The 26253-nt window shown below is 41.5% G+C and overlaps 1 protein-coding gene across 3 annotated transcripts in view; it reads right to left on the bottom strand.

Moving 5' to 3' along the window:
- CACNA1F (calcium voltage-gated channel subunit alpha1 F) overlaps positions 1-24206 on the bottom strand; it is a 110603-nt gene extending 86397 nt beyond the window's left edge. For 2 of the 3 annotated variants that reach the window (XM_067464181.1, XM_067464182.1), the window contains exons 1-10: positions 23791-24206; positions 22860-23118; positions 22641-22746; positions 17259-17398; positions 15099-15241; positions 12809-12961; positions 10792-10988; positions 10566-10669; positions 3704-3870; positions 23-97 (exon numbers count right to left, since the gene is read on the bottom strand). In XM_067464181.1, coding sequence (XP_067320282.1) covers positions 23-97; positions 3704-3870; positions 10566-10669; positions 10792-10988; positions 12809-12961; positions 15099-15241; positions 17259-17398; positions 22641-22746; positions 22860-23118; positions 23791-23818 — 1372 coding nt within the window. In that variant the 5' untranslated portion in view covers positions 23819-24206. The remainder of the gene's footprint in view (positions 1-22; positions 98-3703; positions 3871-10565; positions 10670-10791; positions 10989-12808; positions 12962-15098; positions 15242-17258; positions 17399-22640; positions 22747-22859; positions 23119-23790) is intronic. The other variant, XM_067464183.1, reaches the window with a different exon arrangement.
- Between the last annotated feature and the right edge of the window lie 2047 nt (positions 24207-26253).

Here is a 26253-nt window from a genome sequence, read left to right as displayed (position 1 = left end):
TGTAAGAAAATGAAGCAATTACTATGGGTGTCGGTGGAATTGCTGTGTTTGAACCATTTCTTCTTCTTCTTCCCTGTTAGGTCTTCCACAGTCACACCTTCATAACAGAGGGAGGATGAATGAGTGGAGGGATAAACAAGAGAGGAATAATTCAGGAACAAGGTTGAATGTAAATGAAGAACAACATAAATTGACAAGTCACATGACAATGATGAAAAGAAAAGGGATTTTACATTCTCATTCAAGTTCCTTGTTTGCTTCCAGGGTTTCTGTATTAAGCAGGAACTGGGTGGTTTTTGTTTGACAGTGCCTAGTACTACATGGAAATTGCATTTTCTAATGTAGCTTGTTGTGTCATGTCAGGAGCCACTTGAGCAACTGCAAGTCGCTTCTGGTGTGAGAGAATTGGCCGTCTGCAAGGACGTTGCTCAGGGGACGCCTGGATGATTTGATGTTTTTATCATCCTTGTGGGAGGCTTCTCTCATGTCCCCGCATGAGGAGCTGGAGCTGATAGAGGGAGCTCATCCGCCTCTCCCCGGATTCGAACCTGCGACCTGTCGGTCTTCAGTCCTGCCGGCACAGGGGTTTAACCCATGGCACCACCGGGGACTCCATAAAAGGATGGTAACACTATGTAACAAATTTTAAGAAATTTCCATTCCTGGTTTGAAATTGTGATTTCCTGTTTAATTGTGCAGTATTTACTTTGAAAGTAATTGTTATACTCCAGAATCTTCATTTTTGTGGTTGCCACTAGCTATGTGAATTGGTTGAAATTCAATGAGATATTTATTGAAAAACGACAGCAAAATGTAGTGTGGGATGTCCCACAAAAAAAAGCTTTTACAGTTTAATAAACTTTCTCCATGTTTTTATGATAGAACCAATTAGGAAATGACATTTATAACTCAGGTACAAAAATTGTGCTGCATAGTGTAAGAAACAAGGAAACAAGGACACTAAGATCACCTGGGGAGGCCCTGCTCTCTGTCCCGCCTGCATCAGAGGCGTGCTTGGTGGGGACGAGAGACAGGGCCTTCTCAGTGGTGGCCCCTCGGCTATAGAACGCCCTGCCTGCAGATATCAGATCGGCCCCCTCCCTGCTGACGTTTTGGAGGAAAGTGAAGACCTGGCTGTTCGAACAAGTATTTGATTAAACAGTGTAATTGAATATAGGAATACGGAATAATGGATGATGAGACTGGGTTCTGATTTTACTGTTGAGGTGCTAATGATTGTTGTTCTGATGTTTAATGATTTGTGTTACAATTGTTTTTAATTGCCCTATACTTGTCTCATGATGTTTTGTATCGATGTTGTTCACCGCTTTGAGTCGCCTGAGGGCTGAGAAAAGCGGTACATAAATAAAGTAAATAAATAATAAATAAATAAATACAGTCTTATATTGCTGTCTACTAGAAAGGCAATAGTGAAAGAATGCTGAAGTGCAGATGGAGAGGCACCTCTCTATATGCCACTTCACGTATCAAAATAACACTTTTTTAAAAGATAAAGGAATAATGCTAGAGTGATATTTTCATGTGGAAACTGTGATATTGCCTGGTTTTTTTTCTTTTGTTGCTTATTTTGTGCCTTTAAGTCACTTATGGCTTATTGCAGCCTAAGGCAAACCTATCCTGAGGTTTTTCTGAAGATAAAAATGTGTGTTTCACCCAAGGTCATCCAGTTAGTTTTCATCATCAAGTGGGGATTCAAAACCTATTCTTCAGAGTTGTAATCAACTATGCCCCACTGAGTCTCTTTTTTAGGGTGTGTGTGTGTTTATCTCACAACAGAACTACAATGTGGTACTTTGTTTTGTCGTGTCAGGAGTGACTTGAGAAACTGCAAGTCGCTTCTGGTGTGAGAGAATTGGCCGTCAGCAAAGACGTTACCCAGGGAACGCTCGGATGTTTTGATGTTTTACTATCCTTGTGGGAGACTTCTCTCATGTCCCCGCATGAGGAGCTGGAGCTGACAGAGGGAGCTCATCCACACTCTCCCGGGATTCAAACGTGTGACCTGTCAGTCTTCAGTCCTGCCGACACAGGGGTTTAACCCACTGTGCTCCTGGTGGTACTGTAGATACCCTATAAAGCAGTGTTTCTCAACCTGGGGGCCGGGACCCCTGGGGGGGTCGTGAGGGGGTGTCAGAGGCGTCACCAAAGACAATTAGAAAACACAGTATTTTCTGTCGGTTGTGGGTGTTCTGTGTGGGAAATTTGGCCCAATTCTATCATTGGTGGAGTTCAGAATGCTCTTTGATTATAGGTGAACTATAAATCCTAGCAACTACAACTCCCAAATGTCATAGTCTATCTTCCTCAAACTCCACTAGTGTCCACATTTGGGCATATTGAGTATTCGTACCAAGTTTGGTCCAGATGCATCAGTGCTCTCTGGATGTAGATGAACTACAACTCCAAAACCCAAGGTCAATGCCCACCAAACCCTTCTGGTATTTTCATGGGTCATGGGAGCTCTGTGTCCCAAGTTTGGTTCAATTCCATCATTGGTGGAGTTCAGAATGCCCTTTGATACTGTAGGTGAACTAGAAATCCCAGCAACTACAACTCCCAAATGACAAAATTAATCCTCCCCTCAACCCCATCAGTATTCAAATTTGGGCGTATCAGGAATTTGTGCCAAATGAATGAAAATACACCCTGCATATCGGGTATTTACAAGATAATTCATCACAGGAGCAAAATTACAGTTGTGAAGTAGCAATGAAAATAATGTTATGGTTGGGGGTCACCACAACATAAGGAACTGTATTAAGGGATCGCAGCATTAGGAAGGTTGAGAACCACTGCTAGAAAGTCTGGCAGTTCTAATGGAAGTACCCCAGGACCTCTGAAAATGGTCCCCTTTTTGAGGCTTTTTGATAATGAAGACGAATAAAGGGCTGGGATTCATAGAATTTGTCCTTAACTGACCGGGGAGGAAACACAAACGGATGTGCTAAACAGGGAAGGCAGTATATTTACTCACAAACAATATCTATTTGTTATTCTGGCCATAGCTGCTTTCTCCACCATCTCAGTGACCCCCAAAAGAGCTCACGAGGTCCCATTGAGCTAATTAACTCAATGCCAGCGGTTGTACCCTTGGAACTCCCTGAAAATTTTCCTTGTTGCTGCACACAGCCACGGGGAAGGGGACATGCAAGCAAAACACACGACTAATTAGCTGATTCTGGGCATCGCTGAAGGGCAAAGCATAAACTCTGCACCTCTTCCATTACCAAAAAGCAGCTGGGATGGAGGTGGGGATAAAAGGATGACAACAACATGTGCAGAGGACTTGAAACTGAAGAGATATCACCCACCTGGTTCATCGATTTTGCTTTTCTGCCACCCAACTGGTTTACCTGACAGAACTATCTCAACTACCGGGTTCTTCTGTTTAGTCCAGCATGTACACATTACACACAACCATGTGACTTTCCCTATTTGCTCACATCTGAGCAGGATCCCTTCCCCAAGCTGGCAATTTACTCAGGTTCTTGCTAATCTCGCACTGCCGGGCAGCTTGGATTGATTCCTCTCTAATCCCCTCGCCCAGAGCTGCCACAAGGCCCAGATGGTAGCAGCAGGGCTGCTAACTAAACCACCCTCCAGCACAGCGAGATCTTATGCTCTGACCAAGCAGAGCTGGGAGATCGGGGAACAAGGCAGACAGTGGTGGTGGGGCCCTTACGGGTGTGCTTCTCGTCAACCTCATCCCCTTCGTCATCGGGCTCGATGTCTTCAGCCTGCATGATCCAATCTAGGTAGCCCTTCAGGTCTTCTTCCATCTGCTGCTTCTCTCTGAGCTTTTGGAAGTCACCCCGGGCTTTGGCCTTCTCTCGCTCCTTGGAGAATTCTCTGCGGATGAAAAGAGAGGGTCAAGTTAGCCGGACACTAGGAGGCCTGCTTCCTTCCCCACATTTGCATCTGTCAAGTAGGAAATTCAGCTACCGCTTATGTGGGGAGGCTAATTTACGATGCCATAAAAATCTCCAGCAAGCATGCAAAGTTTGCAGACGACACCAAATTGGGAGGGATAGCCAATACTCCAGAGGACAGGAGCAGAATTCAAAACGATCTTGACATTAGAGAGATGGGCCAAAACTAACAAAATGAAGTTCAACAGTGACAAATGCAAGATACTCCACTTTGGCAGGAAAAACAAAATGAAAAGATACAGAATGGGGGATGCCTGGCTTGAGAGCAGTATGTGTGAAAAAGATCTTGGAGTCCTCGTGGACAACAAGTTAAACATGAGCCAACAATGTGATGTGGCGGCAAAAAAAGCCAATTGGATTTTGGCCTGCATCAATAGGAGCATAGTGTCTAGATCTAGGGAAGTAATGCTACCCCTCTATTCTGCCTTGGTTAGACCATACCTGGAATATTGTGTCCAATTCTGGGCACCACAATTCAAGAGAGATATTGACAAGCTGGAATGTGTCCAGAGGAGAGCGACTAAAATGATAAAGGGTCTGGAGAACAAGCCCTATGAGGAGCGGCTTAAGGAGCTGGGCATGTTTAGCCTGAAGAAGAGAAGGCTGAGAGGGGATATGATAGCCATGTATAAATATGTGAGAGGAGGGAGGAGGGAGCAAACTTGTTTTCTGCTTCCCTGGAGACTAGGACACGGAACAATGGCTTCAAACTACAAGAGAGGAGATTCCATCTGAACATGAGGAAGAACTTCCTGACTGTGAGAGTCGTTCAGCAGTGGAACTCTCCGCCCCGGAGTGTGGTGGAGGCTCCTTCTTTGGAAGCTTTTAAACAGAGGCTGGATGGCCATTTGTCAGGGGTGATTTGAATGCAATATTGCTGCTTCTTGGCAGGGGGTTGGACTGGATGGCCCATGAGGTCTCTTCGAACTCTTTGATGCTATGATTCTATGAATGAGGAAGTACTTCATCAGTGTCACAAATGGACAGTGAAGTTACAGCTCCCCTAGTGGCCAGAATACCCTCATGAAAAAAGCTGGAATGTTAAATAGCCTCTGTATGTCTGTCTATATATGTTGTGTGTCTATGGCATTGAATGTTTGCCGTGTATATGTACATAGTAATCCGTCCTGAGTCCCCTGTGGGGTGAGAAGGGCGGAATCAGGCCCGTAGCCAGGATTTTGATTCGGGAGGGGGGGCTAAGTTTGATATGGAGGGGCTGAGTCTGAGTGAAAAAGGGTCTACACTAGTAAACCTTTTGTATCATTACCCCAATACCCCCATGAGTATGGGATATATTGAGCATGGTGATCAGATCATGATATGAGAAAACATAACAGTTTAAATAATGTACCAGTAATGCCGTCTCGCAGACCACCCTGAGAATTGGGGGGGGGGGGCTGAAGCCCCTCAACCCACCCACCCCCCCCCCCCCCCCCCGGCTACACAAGGATCATTCACACACAGGTTAGCACTGTTGACATGATTTTCCATAAATTAGTTTTCTCTTTTGACAACTGATTATAGGATTTGGCAGTTATACCAGGCATTTTCTTTTCCTCTCTCTCTTCTAACTCTATCTTTTTGGAGGGGCCACCCTCTAATTTGTCTGAATCCATCTCTGTTTTAAATTAAAAATCGTTTTAAACAGTTTGAATTGATTTCCCTTTTGCACCCTCTGGAATCCCAATATAAGGGTTCAAACAGAAATTCTCTGTGTGCTCATGGACATTAGTGTGTGCGTAAGACATGTCTCCCCCTTCACCACTTCCTCTTCCGCCGGGAAGTAGCAACCAATAGTGAAAGGACCAAGGCAGTGACATCTCCAGCTCACCCCCTGTTTGGGTATCAGCCAGCACATCAACGACTTAAGTCAATAAATAGTTTTCTAAGATCTACAGAGACATTCGCTGGAACACCTCAGCAAGTGAGAGTCCAAAAGTGGCAGGCTCAAACCCATGAAGAACCTTAATCCATGGCTGATACCAAATGAGAGACTCCACCCTGGGCACAAAGAAAACTGGGCGACTTGGAAGGCGCTGAACAGGCTGCACTCTGGCACCACGAGATGAAGAGCCAACCTGAAGAAATGGGGCTACAAAGTGGAATCCAAGACATCCGAATGTAGAGAAGAGCAAACCACAGACCACCTACTGCAATGCAACCTGAGCCCTGCTACATGCACAATGGAGGACCTTCATATAGCAACACCAGAGGCACTCCAAGTGGCCAGCTACTGGTCAAAGGACATTTAATAGAATGCCAAGTTTGCAAACTTTGTGTTTTTTTAAAAATACAATACAACTGTTTGGTTCGCTCCTGACACGATATATAAATATAGTCTGTGTGATAAACCGATTTTCCTCCCAGAATGGCCTTTCCTTGGAAAAACATACTTCAACAGTCTAATTTTCAGAATAAGGCCAATCACACAATAAAACATGCTGAATGCAAAATACTTAGGTGAGGGCAATCACAGTCTATGACAAACAGACATCTTTCACAATTTAATGGAGCCTGTTGTTGTCATTTGCTGTCAGGTTGGCTGTGATTTAGGACTACCTTATAATTGAAAGACCTCCAAAATGCCCAGTCATCAACTGCCTGGCTTTGGGCTAACTCAATGGAGTGCTGCTTCTAAAATTATAGCAACACTCAAGTCCGACCTTAACAGTGTAAATCGTGAACTGTAAATCTAAAATCAACCTAAAGATCTGGATTGATTTATCCACTGGTGAATGTAGAAACTGTACATTAACTCTTTTCAGAAAAGAACTATCATTTATCTGTGGAATGCAAAAAAATTAAAGCTTATTCCATCATGGGATAACATAAAAGATTACCAATCCCCCTACTCTCTCCACCATGATACTACTTTTGGCCTTTTTGAAAGGCTGAGTGGGGGAATGGTATTGACACATCGGAGGATGGGGGGATTGGTCCCGAGGGATGATGCTGGCACTCTTCCCATTGCGGTTCATCACAAAATGCATAATTTTGGCGCCAAAACCTCCCCTCAACTTATACAGGGTGAGCCAAAAGCCACAAAGGGGTTGCAATATTTAATAATCCTTTAATTTTTGGTTTTTAATTTACAATAACATAGCATTATATAAAATCTATACAGGAAATTGCAACACATTGCATGTAGATTGTTATAAGTTTTTCGGACTGTATGGTCATGTTGTAGAAGCATTCTCTCCCGACGTTTCGCCTGCATCTATAGCAGGCATCCTCAGAGGTTGTGAGGATGCCTGCCATAGATGCAGGAGAAACGTCAGGAGAGAATGCTTCTAAAACATGGCCATACAGCCCGAAAAACCTACAACAACCCAGTGATTCCGGCCATGAAAGCTTTTGACAATACATCAGAATCTTTTCACACTTTTTTCAAAAAAATATTAAAGCATCAGATAGCTTTGTGACTTTTGACCCACATTTAAACAAAAGTAGACTAAAGTGATGCTTTTAAACAGTCAGAACTGACCCCAAATGGGGTCTCATAAGAGAAAATGGAGGGCACAAAAATTTGGCAAAAGTAGTGACTGTTGTGGACATTTACACAAATCTGTTAGCAACATGCAGAAAATGCTTCAACTGTACTTCATCTATATAAATAAAAATGCTATGTTTGTTTGTGGGTTTAACATAACTTAGTTTGATGGCAATTTATACATGAATAGAGCAGTAAACAACATATTACGATCTTCACCCGTAACTTTCAGCATGCCATTCTCTCTCTGTCTCAATAGCTCTTCCCCTTATTATTAAAGGAATAATAATTATGACCTACTTTACAGGTTAGGGCAAGGATTACAAAAATATGAAGCACACTGAACAATAGAAACTCACAATCTAAATGCAAAGTACTGCTTACTGTTGTTAAATCCAAACAGCTCGTCCTGACACACACTATTAAAGTTATCTTTTTTTTTTGAAGTCTGGAATGGTTGCAGCCTAAAGGTAGGTCTGTATGGATTCTCTAAATGGTTCCAATTCTCACAGGAGAGAATATATATGTGAAAATGTTTTGTTTTTTTTAAATACAGGTTGAAAATTCATAAACCCAAAGACTGGGCTAAGTTAGATTATCCACACCAAGAGGTAAAGTTTCAGTGTCTTGCCGATCTCTGTTTCCATTCACGCTCACTTAAACAAAAGTAGACTAAAGTGCTGTTTTTTATCAGCCAGAACTGACCCCAAATGGGGTCTCATAAGAGAAAATGGAGATCACAAAAATTTGACAAAAGTAGTGACTGTTTTAGACATTTACACAAATCTGTTAGCAACATGCAGAAAATTCTTCAACTGTACTTCATCTATATAAATAAAAATGTAATGTTCATTTGTGGGATTTTCATAACTCAAAAACCACTAGATGAATTGACATGAAATTTGGACACAATACACCTAACAAGCCAATGTATGTCTTTCACTCAAATAAAGTTGATTTTGTCATTTGGGAGTTGAAGTTGCTGGGATTTATAGTTCACCTACAATCAAACAACATTGAATTGTATATTTTAACATGTTGTAAACCGCAATGAGTCGCCGCACAGGCTGAGATATTAGCGGTATACAAGCATACCAAATAAATAAACATTCTGAACTACACCAACGATGAAATTGAACCAAACATGTTCTCAAACAGTTCTCCCATGACCAACAGAAAATACTGGAAGGGTTTGGTGGGCAGTGTCCTTTGGTTTTGGAGTTGTAGTTCACCTACATCCAGAGATCACTGTGGACTCAAACAATGATGGATCTGGACCAAACTCTACAAGAATACTCAATATCCCCAAATGTGAACACTGGTGGAGTTTGGGGAAAATAGAATCTTGACATTTGGGAGTTGTTGTTGTTGCTGGGATTTATAGTTCACTTACAATCACAGAGCATTCTGAACCCCACCAACGATTGAATTGAGCCAAACTTCCCACACAGAACCCCCATGTGGGCCACAGCAACGCGTGGCAGGGGAAAGCTAGTCTATATAAATAAAATGTTATGTTAGTTTATGGGCTTAACATAACTCAAAAACCACTGGACAAATTGACACCAAATTTGGACACAATACACCTATCAGGCCAACGAGTGACCATCACTCATAAAAACACTGAAAAACACAGTGGAAGGGGCTTAAAAAGCAAAAAAAACACATGTGGCAAACAAAGCACACAATAGCATATCCACACTCTCTTCTATAGCTCCCAGCATGCCCCTAGACCAGGCCCTTTAAGAGAGGATACACTGCTTCCAAGCTGAAAGCTTTCTTTTCCTAGGATTTCTTTGAGACCATCCCAATCTCTGCATATTTCCAATTTCGTATTCCTGGACGGCAACTCCCAGCAATCCTCCAGATAGATAGATTAGATAGAGATAGGTAGGTAGGTAGGTAGATGGATCAGGAGGACTGCTGGGAGTTGCGGTCCAAGAATAGGTAGAGAAGGAAGAATGGGGAGAAAGAGGAAGGGAAAGAAAAGGGGGGAAATGGAAGGGAAGAAGAGAAGGAAGGAAGGAAGGAGAGAAAAAAAGAAAAAAAGGGAAGGAAGGATAAAGGAAGGAAAGGCAGTAGAGAAAGAAAGAAGAGAAAGAGGGAGGGAAGGTTAGCGACAGCAATGTGTGGCGGGTACAGCTAGTCTATATAAATAAAAATGTAATGTTTGTTTGTGGGATTAACATAACTCAAAAACCTCTGGGTAAATTGACACCAAATTTCGACACAATACACCTATCAAGCCAAAGAGTGACCATCACTCATAAAAACACTGAAAAACACAGCAGAAGAGACTTAAAAAGCCAAAACCCAAAATTTACATTACATCACATGTGCAAAACCATGTATATACACAAACACACATATACTCAAATATATATACACACAAAACACACAGACTGGGCCATAGCAATGAGTGGCAAGGGATGGCTAGTAAAAAGTAAAAAGTAAAATCAGATTGTTTTGCAAGTCTTGCTACTGCTGATTTGTTATTAGTACATATTTGATTTGTATAGTTATTTTATATATCTATATATCTGAGGTTGCATAAAAGTTCAGAAAGGGGATCACAAGTGGAAAAATATATAAGAAGGGGATGAGCTGGGGGTGTCACTGCCTTGGTCCTTTCACTATTGGTTGCTACTTACCGGAAGATGTCGGGTGGTGCAATACCGGCTAAACAGTGTAATTTCTCCAGTGGTGTAGGGCGCAGACACCCTGTGATAATGCGGCATGTCTCATTAAGAGCCACATCCACTGTTTTAGCATGGTGAGATGTGTTCCACACTGGGCATGCATACTCAGCAGCAGAGTAGTATAGCGCAAGGGCAGATGTCTTCACTGTGTCTGGTTGTGATCTCCAGGTTGTGCCAGTCAGCTTTAAAGAGTTGAAAAGCTAGGCTTATACTCGAGTATATACAGTAAGCTTTTCCTGGTGTAGAATACGGATCATCTTATTGTGAACCTACTTCAGAGGTTACTTTTAGCCCCTGGTGTGGAGATTAACCTCAGTCTAGCAAACTGAATACGTATTACCGTAACGTTAATAAAAGGCTGATGCATTTCCCCACAACCATGGCTGATCCAATTCACATGGAATAAATGCTAGAGTTCTGACTTACCCACTGAGAACACCCAAAACGAGATTGAGTACGAAGAAAGAACCAAAGATGACAAGGCTAACAAAATAAAGCCAGGGCAGTTCATGACCCATTGCATCCTGCATCTGGGGAAAAAAGAATATAAAGGTTGAGATAGGAGCTACACATCTAGATGGATCATACTGCATTAATTATCTTGGGGAAGTATTAGCCATGCAGTTCCCCAAACCCTTCCCAGTTGACTCACCCAGTAGAGCACATCAGTCCAGCCTTCCATGGTGATGCACTGGAAAACGGTCAGCATGGCAAAGAAGAAGTTGTCAAAGTTAGTGATGCCACCATTGGGTCCTTCCCACTTGCCACGGCACTCACTGTTGTTCACTGTGCACTCCCGGCCATGCCCAGAGAAGGCACAAGGTGATGGGTCCTCCTCTGCTTCCAGATCTGCCAGGTGGTTGAGAAATCGGAGAAATCGGAAATCGGGAAGAAAAGGAATAGTCTATTACAGGGCTGCAGGGGAAGGGCTAACAAGTGAAGGGGAAGACCACCTCCTTCAAAGGGCCTGATGAGGGAAGCCCTTTGAAGGCCACATCCGGGCCATGGGCTAGATGTTGTGCACGCCTGCTTTATTCCCATGCTCAGCCTAGTTTTACAAAAGTATTTGAACATGTTGAAATATTCCCAATATTTTCAGTATTCCCTCTTCGCCAAGGGTCATTCAAAATCACATGTAAAGAGATCAGTTTACCCACTTGGAATTTCTTATGGCATTTTCCATATTGGCTTATTCTATTTAACATTTTAAAACCAAATTTTTAACTTTTCAAAATCAGAACACAACTTTTACTATTGAAATACCAGGAGTTTCTTAGCATCACAAAAATGCATGAAAAGTACATGAAAGAATCATAGAGTTGGAAAAGACCTCATGGGCCATCCAGTCCAACCCCCTGCCAAAAAGCAGGAAAATTGCATTCAAAGCATCCCCGACAGATGGCCATCCAGCCTCTGCTTAAAAGCCTCCAAAGAAGGAGCCTCCACCACACTCCAGTGCAGAGAGTTCCACTGCTGAACAGCTCTGACAGTCAGGAAGTTCTTCCTCATGTTCAGATGGAATCTCCTTTCTTGTAGTTTGAAACCATTGTTCCACGTCCTAGTCTCCAAGGCAACAGAAAACAAGCTTGCTCCCTTCTCCCTATGACTTCCTCTCATGGATTTATACATGGCTATCATGTCTCCTCTCAGCCTTCTCTTCTTCAGGCTAAACATGCCCAGCTCTTTAAGCTGCTCCTCATAGGGTTTGTTCTCCAGACCCTTGATCATTTTAGTTGCCCTCCTCTGGACACATCTAACATCTCCCTTCAGTTGTGGTGCCCAGAATTGGACACAATATTCCAGATGTGGTCTAACCGAGACAGAATAGAGGGGTAGCATGACTTCCCTGGATCTAGACACTAGACTCCTATTGATGCAGGCCAAAATCTCATTGGCGTTTTTTTGCCGCCACATCACATTATTGGCTCATGTTTAACTTGTCCACAAGGACTCCAAGATGTTTTTTCACACGTACTGCTCTCGAGCCATGCTTCCCCCATTCTGAATCTTTGCATTTTGTTTTTTTCTGCCAAATTGGAATATCTTTGAAGATTATCTTCTTCAAAATTGCAAAAATTTTGTTTAGCCAGAGCTTTTTCAGACCACAGAATTAAAGCACAACTTAACTTCCTCCATGGCAGCAATCCTCGAGTTTTTTGTTTGGTGAGACACTAGCACTTTGGCTAAGAGTGCTAAACACTGTACTTCTTGGAACTACAAATCTTGGGATTCCATAGGATGGATTGTTGTAGGTTTTTTCAGGCTATATAGCCATGTTCTAGAGGCATTCTCTCCTGACGTTTCGCCTGCATCTATGGCAAGCATCCTCAGAGGTAGTGAGGACCTCACAACTTCTGAGGATGCTTGCCATAGATGCAGGCGAAATGTCAGGAGAGAATGCCTCTCAAACATGGCCATATAGCCTGAAAAAACCTACAACAACCCAGTGATTCCGGCCATGAAAGCCTTCGACAATACATTCCATAGGATGCTGCAATGACAGTTGTAATGAAATTGCACTGCTTTAATTGTGTGCACAATTTAAATTCAGCCACATAGTTCTCATGCAAATTTCATCCAATTGGACTGATCCCATTCCCGAGAGTTTTGGAAATGGAAAGCCAAGGGTTCCCCTCTCTCCTTCTTTGCCAGAAGGTGCTGAACTATACCTGAACCAATGATGAAGCAAGTCTTGTGCATCCGGCCAATGAAGAGCTCCAAACCAATGATGGCATAGATGATGATGACGAAAAGGACAAGCAGTGCAATGTGCAGAAGGGGAACCATGGCTTTCATGATGGAATTCAAAACAATGTGCAGGCCTAGTGGGAGGGAAGGATTCAAGTTAAAAGCATTCATTCTGAAGTCTTGCAATAGAGTATTGTTTCAATATGCATGGCAGCCTCAATTGACCTGACAGACAGAGCTTGCACAGCCTAGGATAGACATCCTTTTTCTCTTGAGAATAAAGTACAATTAGAAGAGGGAATCTTATCTTTTTTTAACACAGTCATGTGTAGAGAGAACTAAATCATTTGTCGATGACCTGATTCTAAGCCAGGTTCCAAGTATAAGCAGAGGCAGTTCACTCACAGTAGTCTATTAAACGTCAACATACTACACTGTTCAAAATTTTAATCTACATCCGGCCCTGCCATAATGTTTGTAAATCTTTTGTGTGTTAATGATAATAATAATAATAATAATAATAATAATACTTTATTTATACCCCGCCACCATCTCCCCAAGGGACTCAGAGCAGCTTACATGAGGCCAAGCCCAACAACACATCAAAAACAACAAGCAATAAAAAAAATAAACAATACAATTAATATAACTCACAAGTAGACAACAACACACAAGAATTTAAAAACCTATGGCTGGGCATGAACAGAGGATGTATCTAGTAGGAGGGTTTTAAACCAAAACTAGAGAGCAACCCAATGGGTAATTAAAGTGCTTCTCGGGATATTTTGCAGGAAATTGTTTCCTTTATTCAGGGAAGGCACACTGGAACAGCCACGTTTTCAAGCTCATCCTAACGACTACCACGGTGGGGGCTTGTCTGATATCCTTGGGGAGTGAGTTCCAGAGTCGGGGGGCCACCACGGAGAAGGCCCTCTCACTCGTCCCCACCAATCACGCCTGCGAGGGAGGTGGGAGCGAGAGCAGGGCCTCCCCAGATGAACGAAGAGATTGTGTGGGTTCGTACAGAGAAATGCGGTCCCACAGGTAGGCGGGTCCCAACCGTTCATGGCTTATATGTTCAATTGTATAATTTATATTGTTTTATTTACTTGCTTGTTTGGGGATGTATTGTTGTATTTGTATTTGACGGGCTTGGCCTCGTGTAAGCTGCCCCGAGTCCCTTCGGGGAGATGGTAGCAGGTTATAAATAAAGTATTATTATTATTATTATTATTATTGCAGTGAATATGCTTGTGTGGTGTACAAAGCACGTAATAAAGAGGTATTAACTGCAAAGCAGGAGCTCCCGGTGGTGTAATGGGTGAAACCTTATTCCAGCAGGAGTGCTGACTGAGAGGTCAGCGGTTCGAATCCGGGGAGAACAGGTTGAGCTCCCTCTGTCAGCTTCAGCTTCCCATGCAGGGACATGAGAGAAGCCTCCCATAAGGATGGTAAAACATAAAACATCCGGGCATCCCCTGGGCAATGTCCTTGCAGACAGCCAATTCTATCACATCAGAAGCGACTTGCAGTTTCTCAAGTTGCTCCTGACATGGAAAAAAAATCAAACTGCAACACAACAAGCAAGCACAGGAAGTCATGAGGTGTGTCAATAAGCTGTGTATATAGCACAAAAAGTGTACTCATGTGGTTGAATGGTATTTTTGGGCCATTCAGTGTGTGTGAATGCAAACTAACATTTGATCCTGTTCAAGGTGGTGCAGTGCCTGTGGTCCAATGCAGCAAGTTAAAAGTTAGATGTAATATGACACTGCATGGTGACCTAGTACAGTGTGAAATGAAAGCATTCCAGCCCTGCAATAGGATGCTATCATGTGGAGTATCAAGATGTGGAGTATATGGAATATGAAATATAATAGGATGCCATAATTTATTTATTATTATTTATTTCATATTCTTCTATCCCACAAGGGGGACTCAGGGCAGCCTCACATAGGCAAGAACTATGCTTGCAATGTATACATCATAAAAATACAATTAGAACAATAAAACAGTAAAAACATCATAAAACATCATACAATAATATAGAGTATGGGGAGCCAGATAAGTGTAGAGCTATAATAGCATTGGAGCATAATAGAGCAGCTGTACATTATTCTATGGGCATTCAATTTCATAAAGCACCAAGCCCATATATATTACAGCACCATTGTGATCCTTGAGGCACACAGGCAATAGGTAGACCAGTGTGACTACCCATATAATAAGAAGAACTCAAGTTATACATAATGAGATAAGAGAAATGCTTACTGGGGACACCAGAGACGAGGCGCAGAGGTCGCAAGACACGAAAGGCTCTCAGAGCTTTGACATCAAACCCACCCGGCTTCCCACTCATGTGATGGGCTTCTCCAGGTTTGTGAGAAAATTGTTCCAGGATGACGCTGAACAGGCTAAAGGAGAAAATGTTGGATCCACTAAGTAAGGTGCACATTACCAGGAAGTGTCTTAAAAGAGCTATCCAAGGTACTAAACAAATTTTGAGGACAGGATTCAATGCCTTGGATAAGTCTTTTAAAGTATGGAAAGATCCACTAACTTACTAACAGTGACTACTACATGGCAGCCATTTCATTTCTTCATACAGTGGTACCTCGACTTAAGAGCTTAACTTGTTCTGTGACTGAGCTCTTAATTCAAAATACTCTTATCTCAAAGCAAACTTGTGCATTGAAATGCATGAAATTGTATTAATCCATTTGGGCCTCCTGCCCCCCCCCCCCTTTTTTGTTACATGTTTTTAAATAAGAAAGTGTACTCTATAAATAACAAATATGGTATAAATACACATTCACATGGAACAGTAAAAAAAGAAATATCAACTTTAAATTGGTAGAAGCGCAAGAAAGCAGAAACATAAAGTGAAGATGCAGAAGCACCATTTTCTTCACACAGTACTCATTCCAACCTCCTTCCCTCTCTTGGTCTCTCACTGCCTCTCTCTTCATGAAGCCAAACATACCAGGAATAAAAACCACACAAAATCAACTAACCCAAAGTTCCTTAAAGGGGATAACAGCAAAGCAGACAGCAGTCTCCCAAAGTGGACAAGACCATGAGGCACAGAGGCACGAGGCACAGAGACTGCTCCCTTAAAACCCTGCATTTTCATACCTAACACTCCCTCTGGTGCTAACTCTGAACTCAAAACACTACTCTTATGTCAAAGCAAAATCCAGGCCAAGCTATAGCTCTGAACTCAAAACACTCTTAAGTTAAGATGCTCTTAAGTAGAAGCTCCACTGTGCAAGCTTTTTGTGCTGTCAGCTTTAATCATATTGAAGGCACAACTGTCCCTGTGGCATCTCTTCTCCTTAGCTTGCCCCATTTTTTCTAACTCTTGAAGAGAAATGGATAATTATTTGCTCAAAGTTCAAACAAAATTTCAGAACTCCTGATCCTTGGTGGGCTATCATCCCTCAAACCAATTGCCTAATATTAGATACCTAATGCAGGGGGAAATTAATGGACTAGAGCCATCTTGTGGAATTACTCCAGCATCCATAGAGTTGATCTCAAAAGTGAGAGGTTAGGGGTCACCATGAATGTTTGTTCATTCTTGGATGCAGGAGAACCAATCTACTCAATTACAGGTCATTCCCTTACATGGCAAATGAGAAGGTTGGCATGCAAAGGAACAACCCATGAGTGAATAAACTGTTCTTCTGTGCCATCCAAATAATATTTGTGTGACAGATGTATCAGAATATGAAAACAAATCCATTTTACTTCTTAGTGGCAGCTCTTATAAAACTAAAATGTATTTAATGCATTGTTTTGTCATCTTACACATCTTCCAAGGGAGTATGGGGCACAGACTTCTGTTCATTGCTAAGTAAAGACAAATCACTGCCAATGAAGCAAATCTCTGTACTTCTCATATAGCCCATTGTAAGAAATTTCTGATGATAAGACAACCTAGAGTTTTGTAATCCTTTTTTTAACTACAATTATTATTATTATTATTATTATTATTATTATTATTTCATTTATATGGCACCATTTCTCCAATACTGGAAGTCAAATCAGCATACAAACATTGAAGCAAATACAGTTTGAAGTACTTTGAAAGACCTAAGTAAAAACAGATGCAATGTTTTTGTTAAAAAGCAAGATGTCCAAAATGGTGTAAGGGTTTCAGCATTATTACTACTCTAGCGACCTGTATTGCACCCTGCTTTTGCCCATGAAAACCCACTGGGAGACCTTGAGCAAATCGTCTGGCCTCAGAGGAATGCAATGAAAAACCTCTTCTGAACAAATCTTGTCAAGAAAACCTCATGATAGGGTTCCCATAAGTCAGAAATAACTTGAAGGCATGCAACAAAGACCAACAAAGCTATTCAGAGTATATCAATTAAAAGACAAATGATTATTCTTATCTATTCATTCATTTATATTTATACTCACCCCACCACAACAATAACAAAATCGAGAAGGTTCCAGCCATTCCGGATGTAGGCGCTAGGATGCATGACCAGACCATAGGCCAGGATCTTGAGAAACGTTTCTATCGTGAAGATGATGAGAAAAATATATTCCACTTGTTCCTACAGTGTGGGGAGAAAGGAGTCCAAGAAGGCACACATTAATTTTTCCAGAATTTAGATCCTGAGAAATATATATTAATCACATCATTGGGGCTTGATGGTTGAACAGAAGCTCTCCGAAGTCCTAGGTACTCTTACTGCCTATTAAAGGGAAAACCAGCTGATACCTAATCCATCAAAAACACAGACATGTGCTTTTCACCTCAAGAACAGACAAGCATCCCGGGCTCTGAGGATTACCTGGGAGGGAATCCCACTGGAGCATTGCAGAGCACCCAAATATCTGGGAGTCACTCTGGACCGTGCTCTGACCTACAAGAAGCACTGCCTGAACATCAAACAAAAAGTGGGCGCTAGAAATAATATCATACGAAAGCTGATTGGCACAACCTGGAGATCACAACCAGACACAGTGAAAACATCTGCCCTTGTGCTATGCTACTCTGTTGCTGAGTACGCATGCCCAGAGTGGAACACATCTCACCACGCTAAAACAGTAGATGTGGCTCTTAATGAAACATGCCACAGTATCACAGGGTGTCTGCGCCCTGCACCACTGGAGAAATTACACTCTTTAGCCAGTATTGCACCACCTGACATCCGCCGGGAAGAAGCAACTAATAGTGAAAGGACCAAGGCAGTGACATCTCCAGCTCATCCCCTGTTTGGATATCAGCCAGCACGTCAACGACTTTAATCAAGAAATAGTTTTCTAAGATCTACAGAGACACTCGCTGGAACAACTCAGCAAGCAAGGGTCCAAAAGTGGCAGGCTCAAGCCCAGAACCTCAAACAATGGCTGATACCAAATGAGAGACTCTGTCCTGGGCACACAGAAAACTGGGTGACTTGGAAGGCACTGAACAGACTGCGCTCTGGCACCATGAGATGCAGAGCCAACCTGGAGAAATGGGGCTACAAAGTGGAATTCACGACATGCGAGTGTGGAGAAGAGCAAACTACAGACCACCTGCTCCAATGCAGCCTGAGCCCTGCTACATGCACAATGGAGGACCTTCTTGCAGCAACACCAGAGGCACTCCATGTGGCCAGCTACTGGTCAAAGGACATTTAATCAACTACCAAGCTTGCAATCTTTGTGGTTTGTTTGATTAAAAATGCAATGTAACTGTTTGGTCTGCCCCTGACATGATAAATGAATATTTGGGCTTCAAAAGTAAAAGCCATATCAAATGTTGCAAAACCTGGGCAATCTCAAAGAGCTCCATCTGCAACTATTACAAAAGGCCCATGGTTCTGGTTCTAGGAAGCCAAGATCAGAAGCGGTGAGAGGAAATTTTGATCTAGAAACAAAAATGATGAGGATCTCTCTGGATTAGCAACATCTCAGTTCAACACCGACATGAGCAGCTTACAGAGCCAGGAGTGACACACAAATACAAACGCCAGCAGGGAATATATGTTTGCACTGTAAGTATGGCAGCATGGAAGCATACACCCTATTTAGCAGCATGGAGAAAAAAGCCGATAGACCTATATAGAGTCAGGGATGCAGGTATATAGTTCATCCCTGCTCTATCCTCTCCAAAAGGAATCACTTTCCTGCACAACCAAAAACAGAATGCCATCCACTAAGTACTCCCCATCACTCCTTTCACTTTTTTGTGTACTGGTAAATTACCGTATATACTCGAGTATAAGCCCACCCGAATATAAGCCGAAGCACCTAATTTTACCACAAAAAACTGGGAAAATGTATTGACTCGAGTATAAGCCAAGGGTGGAAAATGCATCAGCTACTAGTAAATTTCAAAATAAAAATAGATACCAATAAAATTATATTAATTTAAGCATTCGTAGGTTAAATGTTTTTGAATATTTACATAAAACTAATTCAAGATAACACTGTCCAACTCTGATTAAACCATTATTCTAACCTTCTTCAATGTAAATATGCTTACATGTCCTCCAATAATAATAAATAGAGCAAAATAATAATAACAATAATAATAATAATAATAATAATAATAGAGTAAATTAATAAATGTAACAATAACAATAACAAATAGAGTAAAATAATAAATGTAATAATAATAGAGTAAAATAATAAATGTAACAATAACAATAATAAATAGAGTAAAATAATAAATGTAATAACAACAATAATATAATAATAATTGCAACAACAACAACAACAGCAAAGTAAAATAACAAATAACATTGACTCGAGTATAAGCCGGGGGAGACAATTTCAGCCTAGAAAAAGGACGGAAAAACTAGGCTTATACTCGAGTATATACAGTATTTCCTCACTTGCAACTGAGAACCCAGCTCTTCCTTTTGCCATTGTAAATTATGTGCAGTGTGGGATCTGTGCATTTCTCCATGATTATATTTCAGGTAAAGGGACAGGATAGAGAAATGAGATTGGGTTCTGCCCCTGACCTCAGTACTTTCAAGTATATCTGGATTTACCCCCAGAGAAGGTAACGGGAATCAGGAACTGGCCACCATCCAGTTTCACCAAGGGATTATTCTGGATTTACTCTGGGGAAGCTGAGCTCCAACTCTAGCGCTGACCCCAGTTGCAATCAGCAGATGAATTCAGTTTCACGGGAGAGCCACTCAATGATCGCTTCAAGATCCTCTGCTAGTTGCTTGAATCAGGCCAGTTTCATGACGGCCGAGGAAGACAAGGCAGAGGGGTGGGGGCAGTTGCCTCAGCTGGCCTCAGTCAGGTGGTGGATTAATGGTTATTAAGAGATAATAGTTTTAATTAGCATTAACGTGTTGCCTTTGGCAGAAATCAAGAGGTAAAGATGGAATAATTAAGGAAGGATGCTAGGAGTAAGAGGTTATTGGGTTAGGAGAAGGCGGAAGGAGGGATGGGGGAGAAAAAGAAAGGCCCTGATCTGGATTTCTAGGTTCTTTAAATTAATACAGTCGCTAAGAAGAAGGCAACTGGGAACCATGCTTCATGGCTTTATCTGAAGCTGCCAGGTGTGTTCAGGCTATTTGTCCCTCTAGCTCAGTGCTGCCTAGTTAGGTTGAGACCAATTCTCAGGGGTCTGAGAACTGCTGTCCAACCAGCTGTTCAAAATAGTTTGAACTGAAAATGTCTGGAGTTCAATGTATAAGCATGCAAAACAAGCATAGCTCATCTACTGAGCTACTACATTCCTTCCAACATTTTGGAGCTAAAAACTAGGACACATGGTGCCATGCGACATCAGAGTGTAGTCAAGATAGTAAAAGTTATTGATAAATAATATTATTATTAATAATAATAATAATAATATTTATACCTCGCCACCAGCTCCCCAAAGGGGACTTGGGGGGGCTGACATTAGACCAAGCCCAAAATAATACAACAAAATTATACACAAAATAGCAAAGAAATACATCATAACAAATATATATTAAATAATAAATACTGTATATACTCGAGTATAAGCCTAGTTTTTCAGCCCCCCTTTTAGGCTGAAAAAGTCCCCCTCGGCTTATACTCGAGTCAAGATTATTTATTATTTTATTCTACTACTACTACTACTACTACTACTATTATTATTTTGATTACTTTTATTATTTTACTCTATTCATTATTGCTATATTTATCATTTTATTCTATTATTACATTTATTATTTTACTTATTATTGTTATTATTACATTTATTGTTTTACTCTATTATTGTTATTGCATTTATTATTTTACTCTATTATTGGAAGGATACGTAAACGCATTTACATTGAAGAAGGTGAGAATAATGTTTTAATCAGAGTTGGACAGTGTTATCTCAAATTACAGTTTTATGTAAATATTCAAAAACATTTAATCTACTGATGCCTCAATTAATGTAATTGTATTGGTGTCTATGTTTATTTTGAAATTGACCAGTAGCTGCTGAATTATTATATTTGCATTATTTTGCTCTATTATTATTCTATTTATTATTTTGCTCTATTATTATCACACTTACAGTATTTATTATTATTACACTTACAGTATTATTACTCTTACAGTATTATTATTACACTTGCAGTATTTACACTTAACTATTATTATTATTACATTTATTATTTTAATCTATTTATTATTGTTATTATTATTATTATTACATTTACAGTATTTTACCCTATTATTACGACATTTATTATTTTACTCTATTATTACTGTTTTTATTGCATTTTCATTATTTTACTTGATTATTTTAATTATTTTAATAATAACTACATTTACATTGAAGGAGGTTAGAATAATGTTTTAATAAGAGTTGTACAGTCTTATCTTAAATTACAGTTTTATGTAAATATTCAGAAATCTTTAGCCTATTGATGCCTCAATTAATGTAATTTTATTGGTATCTATTTTTATTTTGAAATAGAGCCATAGTGGATGCATTTCCCACCCACAGCTTATACTCGAGTCAATATGTTTTCCCAGTTTTTTGTGCTAAATTAGGTGCCTCGGCTTATATTCGGGTCGGCTTATATTCAAGCATATACGGTAAAATAAAATAGACAAAATAAAATGACATAGTAAAATCAAACACAAAGGGTGGGCCAGATGTGTGAGAAAAAATGTTAAAGGTTAAAACCCTGGGTGAGATAGGAATGAAAAGTGAATTTATGAGAGAGGAGTCCGAGAAGCAGGAGCAGTGTAGTTTGGCCTTTATAAGGGACAAGGGAAGGTGCTTTGTCATAAGGACAACTGTAGATGGAAACGAACAAATAAGTTGAGTGGTCAACTCTCCAAAGGCACATCAGAAGGGCCAAGTGTTTAGATCTTTCTTGAAAGCAGCTAGGGTAGCGGTTTGCCTTATCTCCCTAGGTAGCAAGTTCCAAAAATGGGGGACCACAGCAGAGAAGGCCCTCTCCCTTGTTCCCACAAGTCGAGCCTGTGATAGAGGAAGGGGCAAAAGAAGGGCCAGAGGATCGAAGAGATTGTGCCGGTTTGTGGTAGGAGATGCACAAGATAGGAGAGGGAGAAGCAGTTTGCCTGAGCTCTCTCCCTTTCCCACTCCCACTGCTAAATAAATCAAACACTGACTAATTTTGCATGTTTAGATGTTTGTAGCAATCACAGTAAGCTGAGAATGAAAGGGAAAGAGGTGAAAGCAGCTAGGACATTTTTAAATCAGCTGGAAAAGTGAGATGGCAGAGGATTAAACAGCAACATCCCTTCCAAACTGGGACAGTTGAAGGGTATGTCATAATATCTTCCCCATTGCTGCAACCACATCCAAACAACTTTGTTTCAACCAGTCTTATAAAAGGTACTCACCAAGTTGTGGTTGGCGACATTGGAGTCATCCTCGGGGAAGGGGATATAGACTCCTAAGGCCACACAGTTGGCGAAGATGGTCATAAGGATGAGGATGTCAAAGGGCCTGGGAAACATTTGGTTAAGGAATCAAACAGAAAGATCTTCCCAACCCCCTCCCCGCTCAAAAAGACAGCAACCAATCCCACCCCACCCTCCCAACTTGTAAATGCAGGATGCTTCCATTCAACGATGCTGATTGCAGCCCGGCGGATGGGATTGTTCAGCCTGAGGCAGAAGAGGGCACGGGGTGAACGATGGACCACATTGGTGCCCTGGGTTTTGTGCTTGTTGTGCTGGAGTTTCTTCTTCTGAGCGTTGCTTCCTGTAGAGCCCAGAGTATCTGTGCCCCCGTTTGTCAGCGTCCATGCCAGGGCCTGGCCTGTTGCCTCCACAAAAGCCTCAGCCGCCGAGCGTGGTATTTCAGGAGGCTCCGTCGCTGTGGGCAGGAAAGAGAGGGGAGGGAGGTTTTAGATGGACTCTAAATGCCTTTAGAAATTTCAATATCGTGTTCCTCAGCAAAAGTACCAATTAGGCAGTTTCCATTCATTAAAAATGTAAAGTGCAACATATACGACGGTATGTTTCCAGCAAATGGAAGACAAAATGGAAACCTCTGTGAAGACTGATCAGAATAAAAACCTTCATCCTTCATCTATTAATTCACACACATCTAAACTTGCATTTCAGCCCCAGTTGTATATCAAAAGGCCTCTCTTGTTTTGGTCAGTCTTTCCGTCCTAAATCTGACTTACTTCTAACTTCAGCATCTCAACATTCCTTGTCTCCAAGAGCCACCGTAACACCAAAGTTTTGCCTGACGCTTGTAACAGCTGGAATACAGATCAGCCATCTTCTGCTAACCCTTAGAAGCCTATTTATTCCAGTACTCCCTACTTACCACTATTTTATTCCTCAGTGGCTTCTGAATTAATTCCATAGGGCTGCAGTCAATCTAAATCCTAAGGATGACGTTCCTTTGAACACAACAAGTTTTCTAAGATCTGAGTAAGCATGCAGAAGGACTCAGCTGTCAAAGTCCTACTTGTCTCACTCCAAACCCCTTTCCCCCACCCTGGTTAACCAAACACATCGACATGGGGTCACTCACGTCCTCCGTTGCACTCCGACTCCGACATCTTGCTGTCTTGTTCCTGGGGGTGGATGGCTGGAAGGATTGAATGGGCGGATGTGTCACTGCCCAAAAGATGCTAGCACTTTGGCCCAAATGTTTCTCCACCTTGTAGAGGAGGACCTTCCATTCTTTTTGGCCTTTCTCCCTGGGTGGGGAGAAAGGGCCAGGTTAGCCCCAGTTGCTCTCATGGGAGAGCCACACTGGGACCCTTGCTAGCTTCTCCCTTGGATGCCAACTCCGATCCTAGTTTTCACCAGGGGGTTCCTTCCAAAAGGGATCTGAGCCCCCCCGACTGTGCCTGTTTCATGCTCTCAGCTTGCTCCCTCTCTTTCTCTCTCTGCCGCTCTCCCTACTTCGTTCCCTCGCTTGGTTGAGGATTAAGGCAGATTGCCTACTTTAAAGGGCAGCGCGGGAGGCAGGGAGGAGGGAGCTCACAGCTGGTTAGGTCACTGACTGTGGAGAGCTGGGGACATCCCAGCCGGACAGCCAGCCATCCAAGGCCAGGCAAGGCCGAGAAAAAAGGACTAGCCTCAGTAATGGGAGTGAAATGGGAATAGCCATGACCTAATATAACTGTCTGCAGTTGAGGGTTTGGGGAGCAGAAAAGGGCAAACTCTTGCAAGTAGAGCCAGTCCTCTGTATCCTCAGATTCTGCATCCACAGTTTCAATCATCCACAACTTGAAAATATGTTTGTATATATACACACACACATATATCCAAAAAGCAATCCTTGACTTTGCTATCTATATATATAAAAATGCTCTGTGCATAATGAGTACCTTAGAAACAAAAGAACCAATGAATGAAATCACACCAAATTTAGCAACAAAACAGCTCACAACACAAGGAGTGACCATCACTCAAAAAATTATGATTTTGTCATTGGGAGTTGTAGTTGCTGGGATTTATAGTTCACCTACAATCAAAGAGCATTCTGAACTCCATCAACAATGGAATTGAACCAAACTTGGCACACAGAACTCCCATGACCAACAGAAAATACTGGAAGGATTCGGTGGGCATTGACCTTGAGTTTTGGAGTTGTAGTTCAGCTACATCCAGAGAGCACTGTGGACTCAAACAATGATGGATCTGGACCAAACTTGGCACAAGCACTCAATATGCCCAAATATGAACACAGATGGAGTTTGGGGAAAATAGACCTTGACATTTGGGAGTTGTAGTTACTGGGATTTATAGTTCACCTACAATCAAAAAAGCATTCTTAACTCCATCAATGATGGAATTGAACCAAACTTGGCACACAGAACTCCCATGACCAACAGAAAATACTGGAAGGATTCGGTGGGCATTGACCTTGAGTTTTGGAGTTGTAGTTCACCTACATCCAGAGAGCACTGTGGACTCAAACAATGATGGATCTGAACCAAACTTGGCACAAGCACTCAATACGCCCAAATATGAACACAGATGGAGTTTGGGAAAAATAGACCTTGACATTTGGGAGTTGTAGTTACTGGGATTTAAAGTTCACCTACAATCAAAGAGCATTCTGAACCACACAAATGACAGAATCAGGGCAAACTTCCTACACAGACCCTGATGACCAACAGAAAATACTTAAGTCCATCCAATCCAACTCCCTTCATCAGGGCAAGAACACATAATCAAAGTCGTCCTGACAAAGAGCCATCCAGCCATAGATAGATATAGATAGATAGATAGATAGATAGATAGATAGACAGACAGATAGACAGATGGATAGACATGATTCACACACACAGAGATATAGTATCATAGATTTGAAAGAGACCCTTAAAGAAGGACAATTATATGTTGCCTGTTACAAAGTAGGCAAACCAGACACTCTCCACACCAACACCAACAAAGAAATAGCAAGAAATACTGTTTAACCACAAGCATAAAGAAATTGCATATATTAGAAACCAACACTTTCTTATTACTTTATTTGCTAGATCACCAGACTGGGCCACAGCAACGTGTGGCAGGAGACAGCTAGTTTTATATAAGTGACACTTTTTACTATGCTGTTGGATATAATAGAACTTGCGCATCCATGGATTTTGGCATTCATAGTAGTTCTAGAACCAAACCGCAAAGGATGATAAAATCCCTCTATATGATGGATCTTCCCTATGAACAGGTGCGAAATTCTTTATGAGAGTAACAGCAATTACTTTTTCTTTTTCCAAGCCATCCTGGCTGGCACTTCCACTCAACCTGCCAGAAGTTACTGTGTGTTCAGGGATGTATTTGCATATACCTTACTAGCCGTCTCCTGCCACGCGTTGCTGTAGCCCAGTCTGTGTATATGTGTTTTGTATGTGTATATATTTGTGTAATAAAAATGTAATGTTCGTTTGTGGTAGACTTGCGAAAAAGCAAGGGTTTATTGGAAGAAAATACATGAGACAATACAGAAAATGTTGGATATAAAAATACATTTAACACCGGA

The sequence above is a fragment of the Anolis sagrei genome, chromosome 2 (assembly GCF_037176765.1).
Source record: "Anolis sagrei isolate rAnoSag1 chromosome 2, rAnoSag1.mat, whole genome shotgun sequence".
NCBI classification, from domain to species: Eukaryota; Metazoa; Chordata; class Lepidosauria; order Squamata; family Dactyloidae; genus Anolis; species Anolis sagrei.
This window is presented reverse-complemented; position numbering and strand designations above follow the sequence as displayed.